General features: G+C 44.1%; 1 protein-coding gene across 7 annotated transcripts in view; it reads right to left on the bottom strand.

The window, feature by feature from the left end:
• The window catches only part of LOC134408811 (ATP-binding cassette sub-family C member 12-like), a 76,413-nt gene extending 52,788 nt beyond the window's left edge, over nt 1-23,625 (bottom strand). For 5 of the 7 annotated variants that reach the window (XR_010026129.1, XR_010026130.1, XM_063141257.1 and 2 more), the window contains exons 1-10: nt 23,545-23,625; nt 17,586-17,706; nt 11,716-11,885; nt 11,390-11,545; nt 10,629-10,776; nt 8,126-8,359; nt 6,500-6,673; nt 5,950-6,097; nt 5,598-5,746; nt 973-1,080 (exon numbers count right to left, since the gene is read on the bottom strand). Coding sequence is in view for 5 of the 7 variants with exons in the window: in XM_063141257.1 (XP_062997327.1) it covers nt 973-1,080; nt 5,598-5,746; nt 5,950-6,097; nt 6,500-6,673; nt 8,126-8,359; nt 10,629-10,776; nt 11,390-11,545; nt 11,716-11,885; nt 17,586-17,706; nt 23,545-23,552 (1,416 nt within the window). In the remaining 2 variants the exon portion in view is untranslated. Of the gene's footprint in view, nt 1-972; nt 1,081-5,597; nt 5,747-5,949; nt 6,098-6,499; nt 6,674-8,125; nt 8,360-10,628; nt 10,777-11,389; nt 11,546-11,715; nt 11,886-17,585; nt 17,711-23,544 lie in introns of all 7 variants that reach the window. The other 2 variants (XM_063141258.1, XM_063141259.1) reach the window with 2 other exon arrangements.
• Nucleotides 23,626-23,892: the final 267 nt, after the last annotated feature.

Genomic DNA, 23,892 nt, shown 5'->3' with positions numbered 1-23,892 from the left:
CACACCAGTCCTAACATCTCATCACAGGCTGCCAATTAGTTTCCGGGCGAAGTATAAAGTGTTGGTTATCACCTTTAAAGCCCTACATGGTTTGGGTCCAGGCTACCTGCAGGATCACCTTCTCCCGTACAATCTGCCCCGCACACTCAGGTCCTCTGGGAAGAATCTACTTCAGCTAGCAAAAACTAGATTAACAACTGTTACCCAGAGGACCTTCTCTTCTGCTGCTCCCAGACTGTGGAATAGCCTGCCGGAGGAGACTCGTCAGTTTGACAGTCTTTTAGCATTCAAGAAAGCTATCAAGACTGATCTCTTCTGGCAGGCCTATCCAGCAGAATTTTAGGATATTTTTAGTATATTTTTAGAATGCTTTTAGGATGTTTTCAAACAGTGTATACCATGTTTTTTAAACAGTATTTTATGTATTTTATGCTTCTTGTTGTTCTCCGCCTCGATCCAATCGGAGCGGCAGGTAATAAATAAATTATTATTGTTATTATTATTATTATTATTATTATTATTATTATTATTATTAATGAGCCACCCTGCCTGTGTTCAGACAACATAATAACCCACGGCTCAACAAACAACCCACGGTTCCTAAATGACCCATACTCAACCACTGAATGTGGTTGAGCGTGTTGTGTGAGCAAGCTCTTTAGGACTAAACTCAAAGCAACCAACAGGCATGTTAAAAAAACCAAAAAACACCCTTCCCAATATAAATGCGGTTTAGAAATAGCAATCTCAAACCCACAGCATAACAGCAGAGTTAAGGAGGAAAGGGTATCTAGACCTGTTTCCTGTAGTTTTTAGACAAGCAACCCTTGGTATAGCTAGAAGCTACATAGTGGCATGGTAGAAGATATTCAACATGAATGAGGCTGTGATTACTGCTTTTCATCCGCCAGCTAAACAATCCTAAAATATCTGCAATCATCTTATATATTTTTCTTTTCCTTTTCTTTTTACCTTCAGTCTTTTTAAAGAAACGTTCGCTTCTGCCGCTGCTTTCACAGAGAATGGCAAGATGCCAATTGAAAACCTCATTACATTAAACATGGCAATAACGCTGAAGGCCTGCAAAAAGAGATGGGTGAAAAGGCTGTTAGTGTCGTGCAAGCTTGTTTTGTGTTACATCTCAAAGGGACGATGGATGTCTCTTTAGTTATATACGATAAGGGGTATCCGCTGAGGTGATTGAACGGTGGGGTGATTAAAACGTTAGACCGTGAGTTCCATTTTTACGTTTTCTCCACGTGGGACGCCATCTCACCAGCTTTAACTTCATATCATCCATGATCATGTCTGCTCCAGGTTCTGGAGGGCCTTTGAGCAAGACACTCTCAATAGGCCCTTCTCTCTGTAAGTCTACCTTCTCAACAGAATTGCCACCAGCTCCTCTGCCTCTTTCTCAGGCAGAGAGCCCATATACTTTATACTTCTGGGCGAAGTATAAAGTGTTGGTTATTACCTTTAAAGCCTTACATGGTTTGGGTCCAGGCTACCTGCAGGATTGTTTTCTCCCGTACAATCCGCCCCGCACACTCAGGTCCTCTGGGAAGAATCTACTTCAGTCAGCCAAAACAAGGCTGACAGGTATTACCCAGAGGACCTTCTCTTCTGCTGCTCCCAGACTGTGGAATGGCCTGCTGGAGGAGACTCATCAACTTAACAGTCTTTTAGCATTTAAGAAAGCGGTAAAGACTGATCTATTCTGGCAGGCCTATCCAGTGGAATGTTGGGGTTGTTAGGATGTTTTTAGGATGTTTTAATAATATATACTATGTTTTTAATTCAGTTTTGTTTATTTTATACTTGTTGTGTTATCCGCTTTGATCCGGATGGAGAGGCGGGTAAGAAATAAATTTATCATCATCATCATCATCATCATCATCATCATCATCATCAAGTAAATGGTGGTATCTGCTGCTCATCCTTCTCACCACCAGCAATCTGGGCCAGAGCAAGAGGCAGGTGAACCAGCAACTTGTAAAGGTGAAGAGGAGGAACAGCTCCAGGGGGCTCTTTTCAAAAGAAATAAAAGCACTGGGGAGTGACATATTGCTGCTGGTATTATGTAGTTGGTACCCTAACAAGGCAGGGTGGCATCACCAATCTAAACACCCAGGGCTGAGGGCAAAAGCACCCATAGAGAGCAACCCTATGGTCCATATCAAACAGTGTCCCAGGGACCATAGGATCATATGGGAAAACAACCCCCTTAGAGGCTGTGAACGGAGCTCTGAACTTGGAAGTGTTTCCCCATGAACTGAGCCCTCATTTTGGCTCCACCCAGCCTCCGTAGAGATTTCTGCAGTGGCTTCCTCTGATGTCAGGAGTCCAACCTCATGGAGAGGGGAAATGGACCTTTCCGGGGGAATGCTGGTGGGCAAGGGGGAAGTGGCTGAGGAGTTGAGGGATCCTAAGCCCCCCTAGCTCAAGTGTCTAAAAGTTTCCATCCCATTGCTGGCAATAAGAGGGTGTGATTTTTAGCTCCGCCCTCTCTTGACTTCTGCCCTGTTCCTTCTTACACTCCATGAGCCAATGGAGTGTAAGAAGGAACAGAACATGCCCATCTTGGGGGAGGGGGCATCAAGAACATAGGATTGCTTTCGTAATGGTACAAGATCGCCTACTCTTTCTTCAGTAATAAGTGCTCCTCCATGGAAGAAATCAACCACGTTTATTCTCAGTGCATCTCAGCTGACAAAAGGAATCATTTATTTTTTTTAATTCTAAGTAAAACACAATTCTTCCCTTTTGGGAATGAATGTAGCATTTGTTTAGCCCCTTCAGATGTCCTGATTTGTGATTATCGACTTTTACTCTCCTTTGCATTATAAAAATGGGAAACCTGCCCGCCCACTCCCAGCTGACGGCCATTCGCTGCGGATGAAGTGACATGAAAAATAACAAGAACTGAAAGCTCCTATTTGTTCCATGTACTTAACTTTTAGAAGCAGTCCAGGATAAACCTAACTTAGTTTTGAAATGGATTTTATGTCCATTCCGCACACCCCAAATAATATTCATCAACGGCTTAAGAATTTTAAGCACCTAGCCAGGAATTCAGGTTTAGCCCATCCTTTTTTTGAAAATCTGTCAGATAGAAGTCTCTAGTCTTTGAATATTTATTTATTTGTGTGCATGGCCAGATCTACACCAAGCAGGATATGACATTTTGAAAACGGTTTGAAAACTGTCCTAGGCTAGAATTTCCTTCAGCCAACCAAAACTAGGCTGATGGGTATTACCCAGAGGACCTTCTCTTCTGCTGCTCCCAGACTGTGGAATGGCCTGCCGGAGGAGATTCGTCAACTTGACAGTCTTTTAGCACTTAAGAGAGCTATAAAGACTCATCTCTTCCGGCAGGCCTATCCAGTGGAATTTTAGGATGCTTTTAGGATGTTTTTTAGGAAGTTCTAACAATGTATACTATGTTTTTAATCAGTATTTTATGTATTTTATACTTACTTTTGTTCCTCGTTTAGATCGGGATGGAGAGGCGGGTAAGAATTATTATTATTATTATTATTATTATTATTATTATTATTATTTGTCACTACTATTATAAAACATTTTAAAGCAGTGAAGTAGATCCTGCCCAGTCTAGTATCACTCTTTTCACGTCACCCTCTAGTGTTATGCCAAGGGTGGTTTGCAAAAACCATAAAACAATTTAAATGTAAAAAGTGCTTTTAAATGTTAGCTGTTCTTTACGTTTTTAATTTTTGTATATTGATTTTTAATGTTTAGTCTTTTTAATCTAATCTTTTTAATTGTTGTCAACTGCCCAGAGAGCTTCGGCTATGGGGCGGTATATAAATGTAATAAAATAAATATATAAATAAATATATGCCGTAAAAGGGGGGGGGGAATATGAAAATTGAAATGAAACTGCATAAAAACAATTCGGCGAGATTAAACGGTTGTCTCTAAAGCTTGGGAAATGAAAAAGGCCTTTGTCAGGCACCATGGAATTCTTTGGTGAGACCATTTCACAACTGGAGTGCCATCACCAAGTAGGTCCTCAGCTTTGGTATATAGCTGCATCACCTTGGATACCATGGGCACCTGCAGGACAACTTCGGTATGGGTTGGTACATTTCTTAGATAATCATAACCGAGAACCAGTGGAGGATGGTGGCTCTGATTTCCGTGGGGCTGTGAATCCATTCTGGGTTTCAGCCGGAACGCTAAAGAAGCTGTCCAAGGTCCTGAACCTATTTGGGGGATAGTTATCAGACTTTTCTCTGCCTAAACAGGCATAGCATTGCAACCTGTTTTAGAAGAGTTATATTTTCTATTTTTATTATGTCATAAGCTGCTTTGGAAGTTTTGTTTAAAACAGAGGAAGGATATGACATGCTGTTGTTGTTTTAAATCAAATGACAGTATTTGCTCTTTACAGCATTTTAACTCATTTTGGTGACTGGCTCCATGTGTATGCCATTAATAGGAAAGGAATTATTTAGTTTCAAAATGACTTCAGTTTTTTTTCTTAAAAAAAAAAAAAATCCTAGAGAAAGCTGTTGCCATGTGCCAAATTGCACATTGCATCATTCACACATTTAGAAGTGGCAAATAGCACCTTCGGGAAATTTTAAGTGCGAAACTGGGGTGCAAGCTCCTAAAATGGATAGCATTTTCAGGATCAGACTCTTATGTGGTTGCTTGCTTTTTCTTTTTTAAGATAGATGTGGCAGCTTAAGCATGTGTGTGTGTGTATATATATATATCAACATAGAACTATAGAATCATAGAATCATAGAATCATAGAATAGTTGAGTTGGAAGGGGCCTACAAGTCCATTGGGTTCAACCCCCTGCTCATTGCAGGAATCTACCTTGAAGCATACCTGACAGATGGCTGCCCAGCTGCCTCTTGAAGGCCTCTAGTGTGGGAGAGGCCACGACCTCCCTAGGTCATTGGTTCCATTGCCGTACCACTCTAACAGTCAGGAGGTTTTTCCTGATGTCCAGCCAGAATCTGGCTTCCTGTAACTTGAACCCATTATTCTGTGTCCTGCACTTTGGGAGGATCGAGAGTGCAGGACACGGAATAATGGGGTCAAGTCATCAACAACAACAGCAATAATAAGGCATTCTTGTAAATAAGCCCACATAATTACTAACCTGTGAAATGACTTATTTGCCTACCAGGAGGCAGGAAGCCTAGGGATCTAAGATGTTTCAAATAAATAAATGAAAGTATTAGCCCCAGTTTTAAAAATTGCCTCCTGTCAGCTCACTCAGGAGGTGATGGAAGCAGAGCAGTGGGGGTAGCCTTCGATTCCATGCTGGTTGCAGAAGAGGGGGCTTCCTCCTTCTGTGTCATGCACAGAAACCAACTGAGGGATGGAGAGAGATCTCTTCTCTACCAGCCCACTCACACACCTGCATGGAATTCCATGCACTCGCCTACGTGGCATTCCTAGTCGCCTAGGGAGACCAGGTGAATTGACAATTGCACAGTTGGAATAATGAAACACGGAACTAGGCCCTACGATTTAGAGTAGCATAAAAGTAATATAAAAACCATGGGGTCAAACAAGAAACGGAGAAATGTTTTCGCCGTTTCAGGCTGCATCTTACAACGGAGGCTGTTAGTTCACGCTTCAGAAGGGTGTGGAAGGAAAACGTCAGGACAATCGACAGGATGGACACAATTGGCGTCAGTGCTGTGTTCACGCTTTGTACGTATCCTGCTTTTTCCAGTATTTTCCGTTCTGCTTTCCTGATGCCTGCAAAGGGTAAAAGACATCCTCCTATTACAAAGTGATAAATCATACATCCTTCTAGACAATGGTATGTAATTTTGCAAATTACACCCTAGCATCTCGAATTATCGGTGAATCACAGATATTGTAGGGAATGATCCAGTGAAGGCATTTCACTGAAATGTGAAAGAGCTCGCCCTTGCCCTCCCCATTCCACCCGGCAGTACCTCTGATGGCTTTCGTAAAAGATTTCTCCCAAGCATACATTTTGATCAGCTTAATGCACATCAAGATCTCATTCATCATTCGGACCCGTTTATCGGTCACCGCGATGGCAGATCTTCGGAGCACAGACATTAGCTTGGCTGTGAGCATCTATGGTGAATACACAAGACGCCATGGAAGCAAACGGTTCATACATAGAAAAGAGAATTGTTTTGTTCATTAGGGATGGGGAAGAGCACATGCTTTGCATGCAAAAGGTCACGGGTTCCAGTCCTGCTATCTCCAGGTAACATAAGAGGGCGCCTTCTGCATCAGACCATATTCATTCCTTTATTTCTTCCAAGGCGGCACACAGCATAAAACAACACAATTCAATATCAGCCAATTATAAAACCATCTTGTTTTTCTTACATTACAATAAGACAGTTAAAATAAAATATAGAAGAAAATGCAGGACATGGGGACCTGCCTTCGTACTGAGTCACTCACATGATTTTTAAAACACTTGGCAGTTTAAATGTGAACATTTTCTAAATAACCATGGCATGTTACCTGTAAGGGTATGAATATAGTATAAACAAATGTCCCTATGAGCGCTGTGGGACCAAGGATGAGACAAGAATAGATTGTGCAAACAGTCATCAGTACAGGCACAGCAATTGGTAGGGGACAAAATAAGGCTGCTTCGAACATTCGATAGCCATCGTTGGTTAACAAATTGATCACCTGAAAGACATAAAGGAACAGGAATGACTACATGAGCAACTGACAAGAAGCACTGAAAGGATTCCAAATCAACCTCAATGCATGTGTAACATCAGAATCAGGTGCTTTACATATATCTCCTTGGTTTATAACACTGGGATGCCCAAATAAACAGATGAAATGTGCAAGACCTTCGCCAAACGTCTGTAGGGTAGAGACAATCCTTGGCAAAAGCACTATGTTGGTACTCTGCATCCCTACTCCATCACAGCTTTCACATCAGCCTTTTCCAATCTGGTGTCCTCCAGATCACAAGTCCCATCATCCCCAGTCAGCATGGCCAGGGATGTTGTGGGTTGTTATCCAAGATATCTGGGGGTAGGGGTGGGAAAGGCAACTCTATGGAAGGATATCATCATATAAACAAAATGGCGGTGGTAAGATTAATCTCCAAGTGTTGTGAGGTTGACAGTAGTCCAAAATGCAGGTAAAGACAGGTGAAGCATCACCTGAGATGGAAATAAGGGGTTGGATCCAGTCTAAGCTAGCTGAACCTGACAACTTATTCATGACTTAACTTCACCCCCACTCATTTCTACAGGAATTACGGTCAAGTAACATAGGCCATAGCTAGATGGGACTTTATCCTGGGGCGAACCCCGGGATCATCCCTGTACGTCCACATGATGCACAAGGCATTCTGGGATCAGGGAAGGATGATCCCTCCCTTGTCCTGGGATCTCGCCCTTGCCTTTGGCCCTGGTTTTTCCGCCATCCTGGGCTGAGCCCGAGACCGTGGAACGTGTGGCCGGGAGCCGTGGGTTGACCTGGCTCTGCGTGGCTCCTTGCGGAGAGCCAGGAGCCATGCACAGGGCACAGTGCTCCCCATTAGCACTGCGCCCATTTTGGGTAGGGCGGGGGGAGCGGGGAAAGTAATTTTACTTTTTAAAAAACTTACCTTTTGCGCACATGCATTCGTGCGCTGCTGGTCCTTTAAAAATAAAAATGGCGGGCGCAACGCCTCTCCTTTTGAGGTCATCATGCATCACATGTAAACAGAGGAGGGATCTTGCGTTAAACACAACGCGAGATCTTCCCTCCTCCGTCGCGGGATAACAGGTAGGTCTAGCTAAGGCCATAGTCTGGATTCAACACACTAAGCATTAGGAAATGCTTCCTGCTTCTAAGCCCCTGCAGCCGCTATTGATGCAAGCGGGGGGGGGGGGGGAATGTGGAATTTCTGGAGCAAATTGCACACACCAATGGTGGTCTTAAAGGCCCCATTGACGCAAGGACAAAGGTGCACGTAAAGCCACCATGACTAGTAGCATTGGATAGCCTTATCCATGGATCAGAATTTGAGAATGCCAACCCCACCCCCATTTTTTTAAAAGCGTTTAACTAAAGAAGACTTGCAAATTCAATATTTCCAGGCAGGCAATCCAATTAAAGGCTACGGTATGGACGTCTTACTTCACCGAAAGAGACGTGCGCCAGAGTCTTAAACGCCAGCAGCTTCTCAAAGGCCACGGTCGCTACTGCCACTTTTAATCTGATCGCGGTGCGGTAGTTGACAGCCCACGCCATTGCCCAGAACACGACTTTGGAAAATTCGGTGAGGAAAAGTGCGATACAGAGGCCGATCCCGGTGACGAGATCTGTGGAGCCGCTTTCACTGTACCGAAGGATGCGATGGATGATGACTGTCTGCAATAAATTTTAAAAAATCTTAATTCTAATTCTAATTTATTTGTGTAGCAAAAGCCATTACAAAGAAAAAGTATGCATAGGCCTTAGCTAGACCTAAGGTTTATCCCGGGATCGTCCTGGGGTCATCCCTGCCTGCTTCCGGGATCCCATGTGTGTGTCACTTAGATGAACAGGGATGGCCCCAGGACGATCCCGGGATAAACCTTAGGTCTAGCTAAGGTCATAGAAACAAAAGTAAAATACATATCAGTTTAAAATAATGTTAAAACCCAACTGTAATGGCTTACTCATCAATACAGATCAGCTTATCGCAAATTTCTCTCTTTAAGATTGCTGCTCTGAAGGCGAAATGGGCCACCTTCCCCCAGTACAAAGTTAATCAAATATCCATCAGAACAGCCTACTGGCAGATTTAAGTCCCTGAACAAATCTGATCTTAAATCTTCATAAATTGGACAATAAAGCAGATAAGGAGGGAGATCCTCAGGCACATTGACCCCACAAAGGCGGACTCTTTGTTCGTAAGGAATCTGGCGGAAGCGTCCTGAGATTATAGCAGTGCTCATGGACTGAAATCGTAGGGCGGTAAAGGCTTTCCTCCATTTGAAATTTGTAATGTTTGTTATCTATTGAGAGTCTGGAGTCTGGATGGGTAATTTAGCATACCAAGGAGAACATTTTGATAGACAAGCAGAGGTATGAGATGCTATTTCGTAATTTGAAGAGCTCAGGCTATCCAAGGAGAGACCATACATTTCAATAATTTGTAATATTTCTTGGTTCCAGGATAAAAATCATTGAATTACTGGTGGAGGGGAGGAGAAAAGTGTATGCCATTCATTCTATGCATTCTCTGGAACTTTCAATATAATCCAGTTTGGAGCTGGACTACATTTTCATCCTATTTTTAATTCTGTTTATAAAACTGGCAATGCTTTCCAGCCACTGAAGAGCCCGTTAACCACTTGTCCAGCCTTGGTATATGAGCCATGACTAATCCTCAGCCAGACTGTCAGAATATTGTCTACTCTGACAATTCTCAAACTTTCCCCCCACCTGCAGACTGACTAGAAATTGCTGGGGGTCTTGGCAAATCACCTAATGAACCTTTTCTTTGTTCGTTTCACAAAACAAAGCAAATACAGAACTTGTGTTTTAGGAGCATTTGTTTCATTTGTAAAAGGCTGCTGGCTTCATTGACAAAAGCAGCATCATCTTATGAAATAATGGGGACTCTAAGCCGGGACCTTGTTAGTCTGTTCAATAATTCGGTCCTGGTCAAACTGGCCTTAATTTTCCGAGAACTCTCCAAGTTCTCTGATGGCTATATGCTATCTCCAGCATCAGACACGGGTATGCCTCTGTACACCAGTTGCTGGGGAACATGGGCAGGAAGATTCTGTTGCACTCATGTCCTGTTATGGGTTTCCCATGGGCAGCTGGGCAGCCACTGTGTGAACAGAATGCTGGACTAGGTGGACCCTTGGTCTAATCCACCATGGCTCTTCTTATGTTCTGTGTGATGTGGCTGCAAAAAAAGCAAATGCTATTTTGGGCTGGATTAATAGAAGAATAGCTTCCAAATCGCACAAGGTACTGGTTCCCCTTTATTCAGCACTGGTTAGGCCTCACCTGGAGTATTGCATCCAGTTCTGTGCACCACACTTTAAGAAGGATGCAGACAAGCTGGAGTGTGTTCAGAGGAAGGCAACAAGGATTATCAGGGGTCGGGAAACAAAGCCCTATGAGGAGAGACTGAAAGAACTGGGCATGTTTAGCCTGGAGAAGAGAAGATTGAGGGGAGACATGATAGCACTCTTTAAATACTTGAATGGTTGTCACACAGAGGAGGGCCAGGATCTCTTCTCGATCCTCCCAGAGTGCAGGACACGAAATAACAGGCTCAAGTTAAAGGAAGCCAGATTCCAGCTGTACATCTGGAAAAACCTCCTGACTGTTAGAGCAGTACGACAATGGAATCAGTTACCTAGGGAGGTTGTGGGCTCTCCCACACTAAAGGCATTCAAGAGGCAGCTGGACAACCATCTGTCAGGGATGCTTTAGGGTGGATTCCTGCATTGAGCAGGGGTTGGACTCGATGGCCTTATAGGTCCCTTCCAACTCTACTATTCTATGATTCTTTGATCTCAGACAGAGCTCTTTCTTGGCTGGGTTACTTGAAATCCTTTCAATGGGCCATGCTAGTGACTTTTTTACATGCCATGCACATAAAGATTGTTCATAAATACATTTCCACACTACTCACTGGTCCTAAAGCTCCAAAGATAATGCAAGTGATGTTTGCCACTGCGTCCACCAAAATCCTTGTCCTCTGAAACTGAAAGGCCACTCTGCCTATAGAAGCCTTCTCAGGTCCAACTTTTGCTAGCTCTGCTTCCCAAAGGAGTCGAAACCTGCCGAGAACAAGCCACTGCATTGCATATTTCCTCCATTTATTCATTTTAGTTTATTATAATTTATGTTTACGCCTCCTTTGAGGGCAGTTTTTTTACAAGTTATTTTTTAAAAAATTCATGGGCGTATTGTGCTTTATTGTGCACTATTGGATTTTACCTTAAATGTATCTAAAATGCTCATTTGTACATAACAGGGGTGCTTTATAGCATTTCTTGGAGTTGGTCAGGTTGTTAAGACATTTTTTTTAAAATGGGGGGGGGCACAGCAGTCCCCACCATCCACTCAAGGATGTGGACCGCTGGAGATGATCCTGCTAATAAGACCTTCTCCACAAAATTACAATGAAACTGGATGGAATCAGGATTATAACATTCTCTGTACAGCAGATGTTCTGTATAAATGATAGTATTTGACTTTGCCTCGAGTTAGCCTTCTCCACTCTTTGCGGGAGATCCGCCAGCAGGAAGCTACAAGCGGTAGTATTTTTCAGCTAAGAACAGACTATTATCCTCAACATCCTCAAGAGCCAGGGAATGCAAATGACTCTTTCTCTAGGTTCCTGCACAGCGAAATCTTTTCCATAAGACGTGGCACCGAGACGGACCGTACCTTTTGGCATTTGGTTCCGAACTGTCGTGATAAGAGAGCGGAGGCAACGTGGCCACGTCAATGTTGCGCCGGTATCCGCTGAGCATTAGAAATGAAACCCAAGAAAATGTGGCAAAGGAGATTAACCCGGCATCATCGATCGGATTCACAGCAGATCTGCGGGAGGGGATTTTAAAAAATTAAATTAAATTAAAAAGGCATTACAACAGCAGAAACCTGCCTAATACCAGATCAGACTATTTCTCCAACAGGTCCAATATGGTCTACTGCCATAGGAATCCCATCAGTTAAAACCTGGGTTCTCCTCATGGATTCACACCACTTGCCTTGATTGCCAGCGGACAGGAATCATGGTTTTTAAGCTCGGGGAATATTTCTGATAGAAACTCTTTTTGCCATCTCCTTGGTCGTAGTTGGGAGGACGCAGATAATGCTCTGATGCAACCATCGTGCTAGTCTGAAGGTACCAGGCTTCATTGCCCTCGGCCATGTTTCTCTTTGAAGTAAAAAAAAGAGGCGCTGTTAATTTAATGACTTTTCTTTTTTTCTTTCTTTTTTGTCGTGAAATTCTATTTCATTTCGAAATAAAGCTAATGAGATAAAGGCAACAAAAGGAAGAAGAGCGTACACAACAATGAGTCAGAATTACACTCTCTGTAACTCAAGCACTCGGCACAGGGACACATTTGCAGAGAAAATGGGAGTATGGAATGGGACAGAGAATACATGTAAGGGAGGATTGCTTAGCTCCCTTGAAAATCCCCCTTCCCCTGAAGACATTCCTGTTGCCCCTCAACCAGGAGTTAAAGGCTCACTACCCCAGTGCGTTAGTAGCCAATCAAACACACGAGGCTGGAGAATGCCCTTAATCCATTTACTTCCAATACTGCAGTATGGGGGTGCTCTCCGGTTCTACAAAATGGAGGCACCCAGAACAAAGGAATCTTACAGTATATATATATATATATTCTCTGATTACACAGGGGGTTGTTACTTTCTATCTAAACCCTTGATTGGTCAGGACGGGGTTAGCAAGTTAAGTTACATTCAATTTGGAAGTTAAGGTGCACAATCTCAGTGAGTCATAGGTTACATTTAATGCTCCATCGGTTGAAAGCTTTTCTCTTTGTCTGCTAGCACATGATGTCCACCATTAAGGAAGGCAAATCTGGCATGTAGCCACCTGTAGCCACCCTTGGGCAGAGCAGCCATCTTTAACTCTTGACACATTACATTCTTAAGCAAGATGAAATCTCTTCCTGCCTCTATCATTCCCACCAGCAGCAGAAGCGGGGCTCCAAAATAGAAATTAATCCAGCTGGGGTGGAGCGGGGGGGGGGGGAAGAAGAGAGATTATAAAATTAATTTGGGGAGCGCTTCAAGCAAATAAACTTTGGGCAGCCCAAAGGTTTAGCACCCCTCCTGCAAATGCTTCATCCACCTGCATTTCGCATGACAAAGTTCGGAAACCCATCATTCTGCTTCCCCTGGTAACGTGTAGCTTTGCCTGTGGTTACAGTGGTTCGGTACTTATCTCTTTTCTTTCTTTGCCATCTTTCTTAAAGATGCCTCTTGATGCTCTAAAGACATGATTCTCCCCCCCCCCTTCACTTGGCTGCTTGCTTTAATTCGCTTCCACCTGGAAGGAAGCTTTGCCCATTTGTCATTCCAAGTCCAATAACTTCTCTCTCTCTCTCTCTTTCCCTCCAACTGCCAGGCTCAACGGTCATCAGTCTGAACTTGCATGGAACGTTCCGACGCAAATGTTCCTCCTTGCTCCATCAGTGTCTGTTAAAGAAATACCGCTCCAAATGCCACACGTAGCAAAATATCACGCCAGACGCCACTCCCAACATGGGTTAAAAGCCCGGAAGGTCTACTCAATTTTATCACTCAAGGCCCAATCACTGATGGTATGGACAAAGCACACACAGAGGAGCAAAGGAGCTGGGTGAGATGGAGCAGCTATTCGGGTTGCTGGCATTGGATCTGGCTCTTGTCCCATGCCATCTGGGGCCTGGTCCGAGGACATATGATGTTGTCCCCTTGCTGAATTGATGCAGGTCTGGTCAGTACCCCATGGGGATATGGCCTCCCTGATGTGGACAATGAGGGGTGCACAAAGCTGGGGACTTTGCCAAAGCTGGGAGCAGCTGTTCCTCCAAGTCCCAACTGAATTAGGTACCGCCTTTGTGCACCGTGCACCATCCCCATTGGTCCCTCCCGATGCCAGCTGGGTCCCCAAGATGGCATCCTCCCTCCACATTATTTCTGATCTACTGTATGATGAAAAACGGCAGTGGTAATTACCCTTGGTGCCATTCCTTCTCCCAATTGGGAGGGTTAGTGGAGAACTAAGGGAATCCCAGTGGCAGAGAAGATTCCTTCAGGAGGCTTTGTGGACCAGATGGCGAATCTTCATGTGTCGAATTAGGCCTACAGGCCAGAGGTTCCCCATCCCTGCTCTAGTGGAAAGATGTTCCAGGGGCAGTGCTACTGGGTTCAGTTTATTTTAATTTTTTAATTTATTATTGCATTTATATCCTGCCTTTTTTCCTGCAAGGTTTCCTGCAAGGAACCCAAGGCGGTGTGCATAATCCTCATCCTCCTCTCCACCTTATTCTAACAACAACAACCCTGTGAGGTGGGTTGGGCTGAGAGTCTGTGACTGGCTCAAAGTCACCCAGTGGGTTTCCATGGCCGAGTGGGGACTAGAACCTGGATCTCCTGACCCCCAGTCTGACACTCTAGCCACTACACCACACTGGCTCTTTGAATGGAAGAGCATTGGAGACCAGGGCCAGCTCCTGGAATGATGGCACATCTGAGGCAATGCATGATTGAGGTGGTGGCCATTTTGTTTTTAACCCACAATGCCCTAGATTGACGAAATTCTCAGGGCATCACATGCTGGGAAAATTCAGCTGCTAGGCAACCAGCAAATACAGCTCCATGTTTTTGAGGGCCCTTGGGCAAGACACCCTCAATCACCCTCCTTCTTTGGTGAGTCTCCCTTCTCTCTGCTATTGTCACCTGCTGCTTTTGCTCCTCCTCCTCTTTCTCCTCTTTGCCACCATTTGCATGCCTGGCAGGCACAGAGCCAGTGAGCAAATGTTCAGGGGCATCTTCTCGCCTCCACCATCATTGCAAGCAGGTGAAGAAGCAGGTTGCAATGGTGAAGAGGCAGAGCAACTCCTGGGGGCTCTTGCTAGTGGGCCCTTGCTGGGATGAAGGCCCTCGGCAGGGGTCCAACCATGCCTACTCTTGGCACCAGCCCTGGTGCCCAGAGCGGAGATCTCAGTGGTGTCCATGTCAGTAGTGTCTCCCAACACCTACCTGAGGATGCCAGATGGGACACTGATCCACATGGAAATTAAGGTGTCTTTCTAATCTTTGATCATTTAGAAATATACAGACAGAGGCAAGCAGGTGCTTCTCCAAGGCAAGGAGCTCCACCTCCAATTCTATCTAACTATGGCTAAAAATTGCCAGCTCTTCCTTTCTCTGCTTCTCCCAAATAAGTTGCCCATGAGTGCTCTCTTGCTGAGGAGCAGTCAGGGCTGTTGGCTCCAATTTTGCTGGTGCCATGATTCTATGCTAGGTGTCATTCTAAACCAGCCAGAGTGTCGAAGGAGCTTTTTAACGGGCTGGTGCTATTTGGGGTGGGTGGGTGGGTCTGGGGTTCAGCACCTTGGATAGCTCCTTTAGAGCACTGCTGACATTGGAGCCACCAGCCTTCATAGAGAACTGGCCCTGGTGCTGAACCCCTTTGGGGGTGGATTCACCACCTTAGATAGCTCTATTAGAGTTCTGGGTGGTTCTGACTAAAGCCTAGAATAGAATCACAGCCCTACTGAAACCAGAGCCACCAGCTTCCACTGCCAAGGCCAATCCTCTGTTTGAAGAACTGTCAGAGGACAGTATTCTGTTTGAAGGCATCCTCTGTTTGATGGTGCTGTCCAGGCCAATCCAGTCTAAAGGCAAAGAGCCCTAAGTGGGAAGAGCAGGGAGAGACCTTGAAGTTGTCCCTCCACAGGTAGTACCTGGACAGTGGACTGCATAAGCACACAGCACACCTGGTCCCCGTCTTCCCCAGTATGGTGAGATGTATTATTTCTTAATTTATTATTTATTAAATTAATAATTTTTTATATAAATTTTATATAAATTTATATAAAAACAACAGTATAAAACAACAGTATCCATTTAAACAACAACAGTTCTGGGGTCCATTAAAAAATGAACAAACTTAGCATATGTTGTTAAATGCTGGTAAATGCCTGGGAGAAGAGAAAAGTCTTGACCTGGTGCTGAAAAGATAACAATGTTGGTGCCAGGCGAGCCTCATTGGGGAGATCATTCCATAATCGAGGGGACACCAGCGAAAAGGCCCTCTCCCTTGTTGCCATCCTCCAAGATTCCCTCAGAGTAGGCACTTGGAGAAGGACCTTAGATGTTGAGCGCAGTGTACAGGTAGGTTCATATTGGGAGAGGCATTCCATCAGGTATGGTGGTCCCAAGCCATGTAAGGATTTATAGGTTAAAACCAGTGCCTTGAATTGGGCTCGGAAACGTATAGGCAGCCAATGCAAGTGGGCCAGAATCGGTGTTATATGTTCGAACCTTCTGGTTCCAGTTATCAATCTGGCTGCTGCATTTTGCACAAGCTGCAGCTTCCGAACCATCTTCAAAGACTGCCCCACATAGAGGGCATTACAGTAATCTAATTTGGAGGTTACCAGAGCATGGACGACTGAAGCTAGGTTATTCCTGTCTAGATAGGAGCATAGCTGGGTTACCAAACGGAGTTGGTAAAAGGGACTCCGTGCCACCGAGGCCACCTAGGCCTCAAGTGACAGAGATGGTTCTAGGAGAACCCCCAAGCATTTCTATTTAAATTATAATCATGATGTCTATATTTCACTTGTTTACAGAATATACAGACTCCCTCGCTCAAAATACTAGAACCCAGGGTCATCCCGTGAAGCTGATTGGTGGGAGATCCAGGACAAATAAAAGTGCATAGTTAAATCAAGGAACTCACTACCAGAAGATGTAGTGATGGCCACCAATTTGGATGGCTTTAAAAGTGGATTGGATAAATTCCTGGAGGTGAAGGCTATCCATGGCTACTAGCCGTGATGGTTGTGTGCTACCTCCAGTATTCGAGGCAGTAAGCCTGCGTGCACCAGTTGCTGGGGAACATGGGCGGGAGGGTGCTGTTGCACCATGTCTTGCTTGTTGGTCCCTGGCTGATGGCTGGTTGGCCACTGTGCGAACAGAGTGCAGGACTAGATGGACCCTTGGTCTGATCCAGCATTGGGGCACTTCTCATGTTCTTATATCAAAAATGATTCCTGAGCAGTGAACAGTCAAAAACGGTGAATCGTGGCTCCCTTTCTGTGCAACTCCCTGCCTTTAGAGGTCAGTCAGGCACCAACTTTGTGTTGCTTTTGGTGTCTAGTGAAGACAATTTTTAAAAAAGAAACCTTCCTTGATTGACGAGCCACAGTTTTTAATGGTAGTCTGATTTTCAAACCTTTTAATATGGACTTTTTTGTTAGCTTTTATAGTTCGCCACTCCAGAATCTGTTTAGGCATGTAATGGTATATAAATGTTGTAAGTAAATAAACAATCAACGTACAAAAGAATACAAAATACACCTCCTCCAAGAGAGAGAATGAGAGAGAGAGAGAGAGAGAGAGAGAGAGAGAGAGAGAGAGAGAGAGAGAGAGAGAGAGAGATCGGCCCTTTCTACACCTAAGGATTATCCCAGGTAAATGGAGGGGTCATCCCTGCCTGCTCCCGGGATCCCCTGTGTAGCATTTGGATGCACAGGGATGATCCCAGGATGAAACTGGGGGAAAAGGCAGGTGTAGAAACGGCCAGAATCGATGTGCATCTATTCACATAAATTAGCATCTGCAAATATTATGCAAATCTTGTGTCCTTTATGTTTTGTTTTCTCATGATACATTTCCTCTTTCTTTTCTTTTTTTTAGGCGTTTCAGTGGCCACCCTTCCAAACTGCACTGCTCTGCCTCACAAATGCACACATCTGAATGCATCTCATGTTCAGGATCTCACTGAAAAACAAGGAAGAGACATTCACCACTGACCACCCTGGACTGATGCTAAGCAAACTGCCTCTCAGTGGGATTATTGTCAAGCAGCCCTAGCAAAATAGGTTCTTACATAGGTCAAAGCAGTGATCCCATTCTTCTCCTCTTGCCTGTTTTCGTTAGTTTTGTTGTTTCTGGATTCCAAACCACGCATACTAATTTTCCTGGGCATTTTTCTTATAAAAGCAGAATTTCTGGCTTTGCAAAAAAAAAGAAAGAAAAAGGAGCGGAATTAAAGTTAAGCATTATCCAGAAACACTATAAAGATTAGAAATACACTTTAATATTCTTCAGCATTGGCTTGTGGAACAGCATAAAAATAATAATTATGATAGTGCTGGTGATGATAATGGCAATATTAATATCACAATTGCACCAAAATTGCAAACACAAGTGAGAGTAAATAAAGTCAGCCAAATTCTCTGCCATGGAAATTTACTGTTTGATGCTCAGAACTTTTTTTGTTTTTTGTTTTGTTTTTTAAAATGGTGGATTGTTTTTAAGGTGGAGAGGCCACCAGTGAGGGAGGAAGCAGCAGCCAGGCACCTCTCCACCGTGCCTGGGTCCAGCTCCAGCTGAGAGCCCCCTCCCTCCTGCTACCAACTGTCACTGCAGAGGCCACCAGTGAGGGAGGAAGCAGCAGCCAGGCACCTCTCCACCGTGCCTGGGTCCATCTCCAGCTGAGAGACCCCTCCCTACTGCTACCAACTGTCACTGCAGAGGCCACCAGTGAGGGAGGAAGCAGCAGCCAGGCACCTCTCCACCGTGCCTGGGTCCAGCTCCAGCTCAGAGCCCCCTCCCTCCTGCTACCAACTGTAACTGCAGAGGCCACCAGAGAGGGAGGAAGCAGCAGCCAGGCTCCTCTCCACCATGCCTGGGTCCTGCTCCAGCTGAGAGCCCCCTCCCTCCTGCTACCAACTGTGTCTGCAGAGGCCACCAGTGAGGGAGGAAGCAGCAGCCAGGCACCTCTCCACCGTGCCTGGGTCCAGCTCCAGCTCAGAGCCCCCTCCCTCCTGCTGTCACCTGTAACTGCTGAACTTTCCAACTAAGATTGTAGTGCCTGAATTTGCTTTCCTTTTCCCCCTCCTCCTCCTCCCTTCCAATCCCCTTTCCTTTTGTGTCATGTCTTTTAGATTGTAAGCCTGTGGGCAGGGACTGTCAAGAAATACTTTTGTAAGCCGCCGTGAGAGCCTTTTTTGGCTGAATGGCGGCATAAAAATTCTTAAATAAATAAATTAATAAATTAATTAAAATAGTTCGCACAGAGGATAAAATTCTAGGTTATGCTGACTAGGGCTGTGCTCCACTCCAATTCGGATCCCCAATTGACCCGATCTGAACCCGCTAAAGTTGGATCCGAATTGGGTCGGGGGGAACTGAGGATTGAGGTGAAGCGGTTCGCTCTGCTGCAGATCGCTTTGCCTCGATCCGGAGCTCTGGAAGCTGGTAAGTGGGGGGGAGTGGGCTTACCTGGCACCACTGCCGCAGTCTGTGCAGTGATGGTGGCAGAGCCAGGTAAGGGGGCAGGGGGGAGGGGGGCTTACTTGTGTCTGTTGCGGTCTGGCAGTGGCTTCAACTGAGGCCTGCACTTCAGTTAAAGCCACCCCCAGACCGCAACGGTGTTGGAAAATTATTAGTTCTGGACGCTCAGAGTGTTAATTCTGAGCTCATAACCTGTTTGGAAACTACAGGCTGAACCAATGACTAGCACTAGTAGCAGCGGCTCTCAGCTTAGGACACAGCAAAGACCAATGAGGCAAAGGATTCCTTGTAAGTTAAAAGTAAATCCTTTACTGACACTTGTAATAATTTAGTTATGGCAGCACATACACAAATACTCACAGACGGTCAATCAATACAGCATACATCAAGTTGGGGTAAGATGAGGGAAGATACAAACATACAAAACACAGCTACTTATATAGGCAGACCTGTACACTGATGCAATCACTAATTGATTAATTACTGAAAATACATTCCCCACAATAATTCAATAATTCAATAAGTGTGCAGCTGAAATGTTGACCTTTAAGTGATTATGTTCTACTGACTCCTCACTTCTTCCAGGTCCTCAGGTCATTGTAAAAACAATGGAAAAATAAAAACCAGGATCCAATCCAGGATCCAACAGGGTGGTTCATTCTTGGTTGACAAGCATCCCTGGATGCCAGCAGATCTTGGCATGAATTCTGCGCCCGGAGCTTACACAACCAACTGGCACTAATTATTCCATTCAGCTGGAAACAGAGTTTCTCTCAGGACAGGTAGAGGAAATTATAAAGGAAATAATGGCGCACTAATCTGCACAAATCACACAAAATTGTGTGTTTCTTTCCCCGGTGGTTGGCTGCTGTTTTTGTTACTGAAAAGAAGCCTCAGAGGCTGAAATTGGAAGCAAAAGCGTAGTGGGGAAGAGGAATGGCAGAACACTTTTCTGTCCATTCAGAACCAAGCCTTCCTTTTATATATGCCCAATAGAAAAAGAAAATGCATGAAAATTTCTTGGGAAACAGATTCATCTCCCCTAATGTGCTTCTAAAAATGATGATGATGATGATGATGATGATGATGATGCCAACAGGGACATCCAATTGGTTTGAGCAGTGGCAGGAGGAAGGGCTGTTCATTTTAACTCCCCCACCCCAATTTCCTGATCAAAACAATTCCCTCTCCTCAAACGTCTTTGGTTGACCTGTAACGTGTAGTTTGGGCTTTACTTAAGCATAAAAAGTGACTCTTACATTACACACGAGAAATTAAAGGGATGCCATCATTACGGGGTGGTGGTGGCAATAGCTTCTCCCTGCCCCATTAATTCTCCTTTCCAACACACACACACACACACACACACACACTTTTGAGCAAAGGAAAAAGGCATTTGCAAATCCTATCACATGACCAAGGCCGGTGCTACTATAGGGGCCACTCAGGTGGGCGAGATGGCGCCCCGCACCCGCCCAGCCAAAGCGAAGCCAGGGACACTGGGATGGGGATAGGGTGGCTCCATGTTCTGACTTCCAGAACGCGCCTGGAAGAAAGAAAGAGAGAGAGAGAGAGAGAGAGAGAGAGAGAGAGAGAGAGAGAGAGAGAACCTATGGGTGAATGGGGTGCATGAGGTCTTTGAGTGAATGCATGTGTTCATGCATGTGTTTGTTTGGAGTGAGTGATGCTGAGTGAGTGCGCGCGGGTGCGTGTGAGTTGGGGGGATGATTTGGAGGTGATATTCCTATTAAATAATGCATTTTAGACCCATAGACGTTCCTTTCCAATTTGTTTGCTATAACTGGCATGACGTATTTCTTGCACTTTAAAATAAATTTAGCAGTTTCAAGTTTTGTGCTTCTTATTTTTTCCAGGAAACATCTGTTCTTAAAAATCAAAGTTGGCATTTTGGGTGGTGGTGTTGGTGTTGGTGAAAGTAGCTCACCTTGCCTAGGGTGCAAAATAGTCTGGCACTGGCCCTGCACTTGACTAGTAACCCCTGATAGCCTTATCATACATGAATTTGTCTAATCCCCTTTTAAAGTTCTCCAAATTGGTGGCCGTCACTCACGTAGTGCCTAGTTGAATTATGTGCTAGATTTCATCCAGAGACAGCAGAGATGAAGAAACTCTTAGGCCGGATCTACACTACTGCTTTAAAGCGCTTTATAACAGTTTTGACAACTGTATATGAAGTGTATCCTGGGACCCAGCAGTTGTCAAAACTGTTATAAAGCGCTTTAAAGCAGTAGTGTAAATCCTGCCCGAGTCATTTCTTACAGGTGGGCGTAGTGCTAATTTTTAAAGTATAGTCATTTAAAACAGTTCTCATTGCCACTTCCCCAAGAAGAGTCCAAAATTACAAGCCACTGTGTTGATCCATATCAACAAATCAGCTCTAAGGCTTTTTAACTAGTAGAAGCAGGTTCTTTTTTGAAGCTATTGGGTTTTAATTGCAGGGAGGTTGTGACGAAATGATAAATTGTGTTATTCTTTATATGTGGATATTTTAAGTTTTTGATCCAGGTTTGGTTTTGCTGTGGCCAATTCTTTCATTTTCAGGAAATGGTAAGTAAGTGGGAGGGGGGAGTTAGATCGGTAAGCCGTGTGAATGGTGTTGTCTGATTGGTTGGTTGATTTGAATGGAGAGAGAGGGGTTAATTAAAATCAGAAGAGTTAAAGAAGAGTCAGTCAGGAATAAGGAGTTAGTGAGGGCAGGAGTGAGTGAGGTTTAGTTGAGGCTTATTTCAGTATAGAATTAAGAAAGTGGGATTATAGGATTTGGAGGTGGTTACTATTTCCTGGGAGGTTGAGGAAGGTAGATGTATGTGGATAAAGTAGAATAATCTAAAAGTGTAATTCAAGATCTTTTCCTATATAAACTTTTTTCTTATTTTGTTTAACCACCACGTCTGCTCGGTCATTTGCCTTACTTCAGGTAGACAATATGTATGCACACTCGCACACAAAAGCTTTATTATTCCCTCATTTTTTTAGAAGATAAAGAAAAGGGCGGTGGCAGCGAAAGAGAGGTTTGAGAATAGATGGCACTGAGGTTGTTGACGCCACAGAGGTCATCTGCACCATTTTTTGTCCCATGCTTATCCATTGCTTATGAGAGGTTGGAAGTTCAGAAAAGATGCTCCACATGTCTTTCATTTTGCAGTGCACCAGTGAGCCTAACTGCATCACCGATGGTTACATTTTTCACATCCCCGGTTCTTGACAAATATTTCTAAATCCATTGAAACTCCCACATTTTGGAAGTGGTACAACAAATTATGCAAAAAGACATGGAAATCGGACCAAATTGCACAGTTTATTCTGACTGACAAGAAGCGTATCTTTTTGGCACAGGGTACACGACGTGCTGATTAGCAAATGAGTGTGAAATTAGCGTTATTAGTCATTCTTTCCTTTCTTCTTATTGATTTGGGAAATTACACACTTTGTCTCTTTCAGTTTGGTCATTAATGTGGAGGATATTTATTAAAAACGTCTACAAGACAATTAGCAAAAAAGAAAGAAAGAAAGGAAGGAAGGAAGGAAGGAAGGAAGGAAGGAAGGAAGGAAGGAAGGCAGGCCACTGTGATGAGAGAGGGAGAAAAAAGTGTACTGCTTCCAGGAACACAATTTGCAGCAAAACACCTGTGACTTGTACACATAAGAGGCAAAATCTCAGAGCAATAACGCATGATGTAGCTGAGTTTTATAATAGGAAAGGAGACAAGCATTAACGGAACGAAAAAGTTTAGCTGAACTTTGTGTTTCCCCCCCAATGTTGGGACACATTCTTTCCTAACTTTTCTATGGATAATTAATATTACCAAGAGAAAGTGCATATTCAGATTACTTAAGGAAAACGTAGTAGTGTCCATGTTAGTCTGTTGCAGCAAAATCAACAAAGAGTCTGGTGGCACTTTAAAGACTAACAAATTTCTTCTGGCGTAAGCTTTTGTGGACACTGTCCACTACATCAGATGTAAGAGGAAAAGTGGACAATGCCCATTACATTGGAGAAGAGCAACAATTCTGCATGCTTCCAGTCATGAGGAGGTGAAAATGTCCTGTAACTTAAACAGTTCCCATTGCCTGTTCTCTTCCTCTTCTTTCTTCCTTCGCTTACTATCACTCATGCACCCAGCTTTAGGGATGCTTGTAACCGTGTGCAACAGTGTAGTTAAGCAAAGCCTTCTCTGACAATGCATGTAAAAGCACTAATAAAGTAAGTTGATTTGAATGCCTTCTAAACTGGCTCTGGCCTGTGCTTCTGGCCTCCAGGACTAAATGCTGCGTTGCCACACTTTCTGTATATAAAACAACTCTCTGTAAATCACACCAGATTTTTCCAACCCATGAAACTTTATGCCAGAATAAAATTATTCATCTTAATGTGCCGCATGACTTCTTGTTGACATAGTAAGGCATTTTCAGATTAAATAATTTACACACCTGTTTAAAGCTACAGAATAGGGGGAAAGTGCTAGAATTTGGAGGTGAATAATGGGGTTTATCCAGTTCTTATAATGCAAGAGAACAACAAGCCTTACTGTATCATGTGAAATCCAGGTCTCCTTGTCCCTTTGAGTCAACTGCTTGCAGGACGGACAAAGCCGTTCTGACAAATGTCGTTGCTCTGAACAGCAGTTTTGAAACTTTCCTGTGTTATTAATCTGTTCATTTTGGCTACAGATTCACAATGCTCAGTCATGAGGAAATCTCCTGTCAGGAGGTTGAGATTCCTGCTCTCATTTTTCAGATTTGAACAGAATGGAGGTGATTGAAACACAGCTAAGGATAATTATTTATTTCAGGTCAGGATTTCTGAAATGAAGATTTTGGAACTCTCTCTTTCTCTTTCTCTCTCTCACACACACACTGCTGGCATTTCAAACCCT

The sequence above is a fragment of the Elgaria multicarinata genome, chromosome 14 (assembly GCF_023053635.1).
Source record: "Elgaria multicarinata webbii isolate HBS135686 ecotype San Diego chromosome 14, rElgMul1.1.pri, whole genome shotgun sequence".
NCBI classification, from domain to species: domain Eukaryota; kingdom Metazoa; phylum Chordata; class Lepidosauria; order Squamata; family Anguidae; genus Elgaria; species Elgaria multicarinata.
The sequence above is the reverse complement of the archived record's forward strand: the minus strand, read 5'-3'. Positions and strand labels throughout refer to the sequence as shown.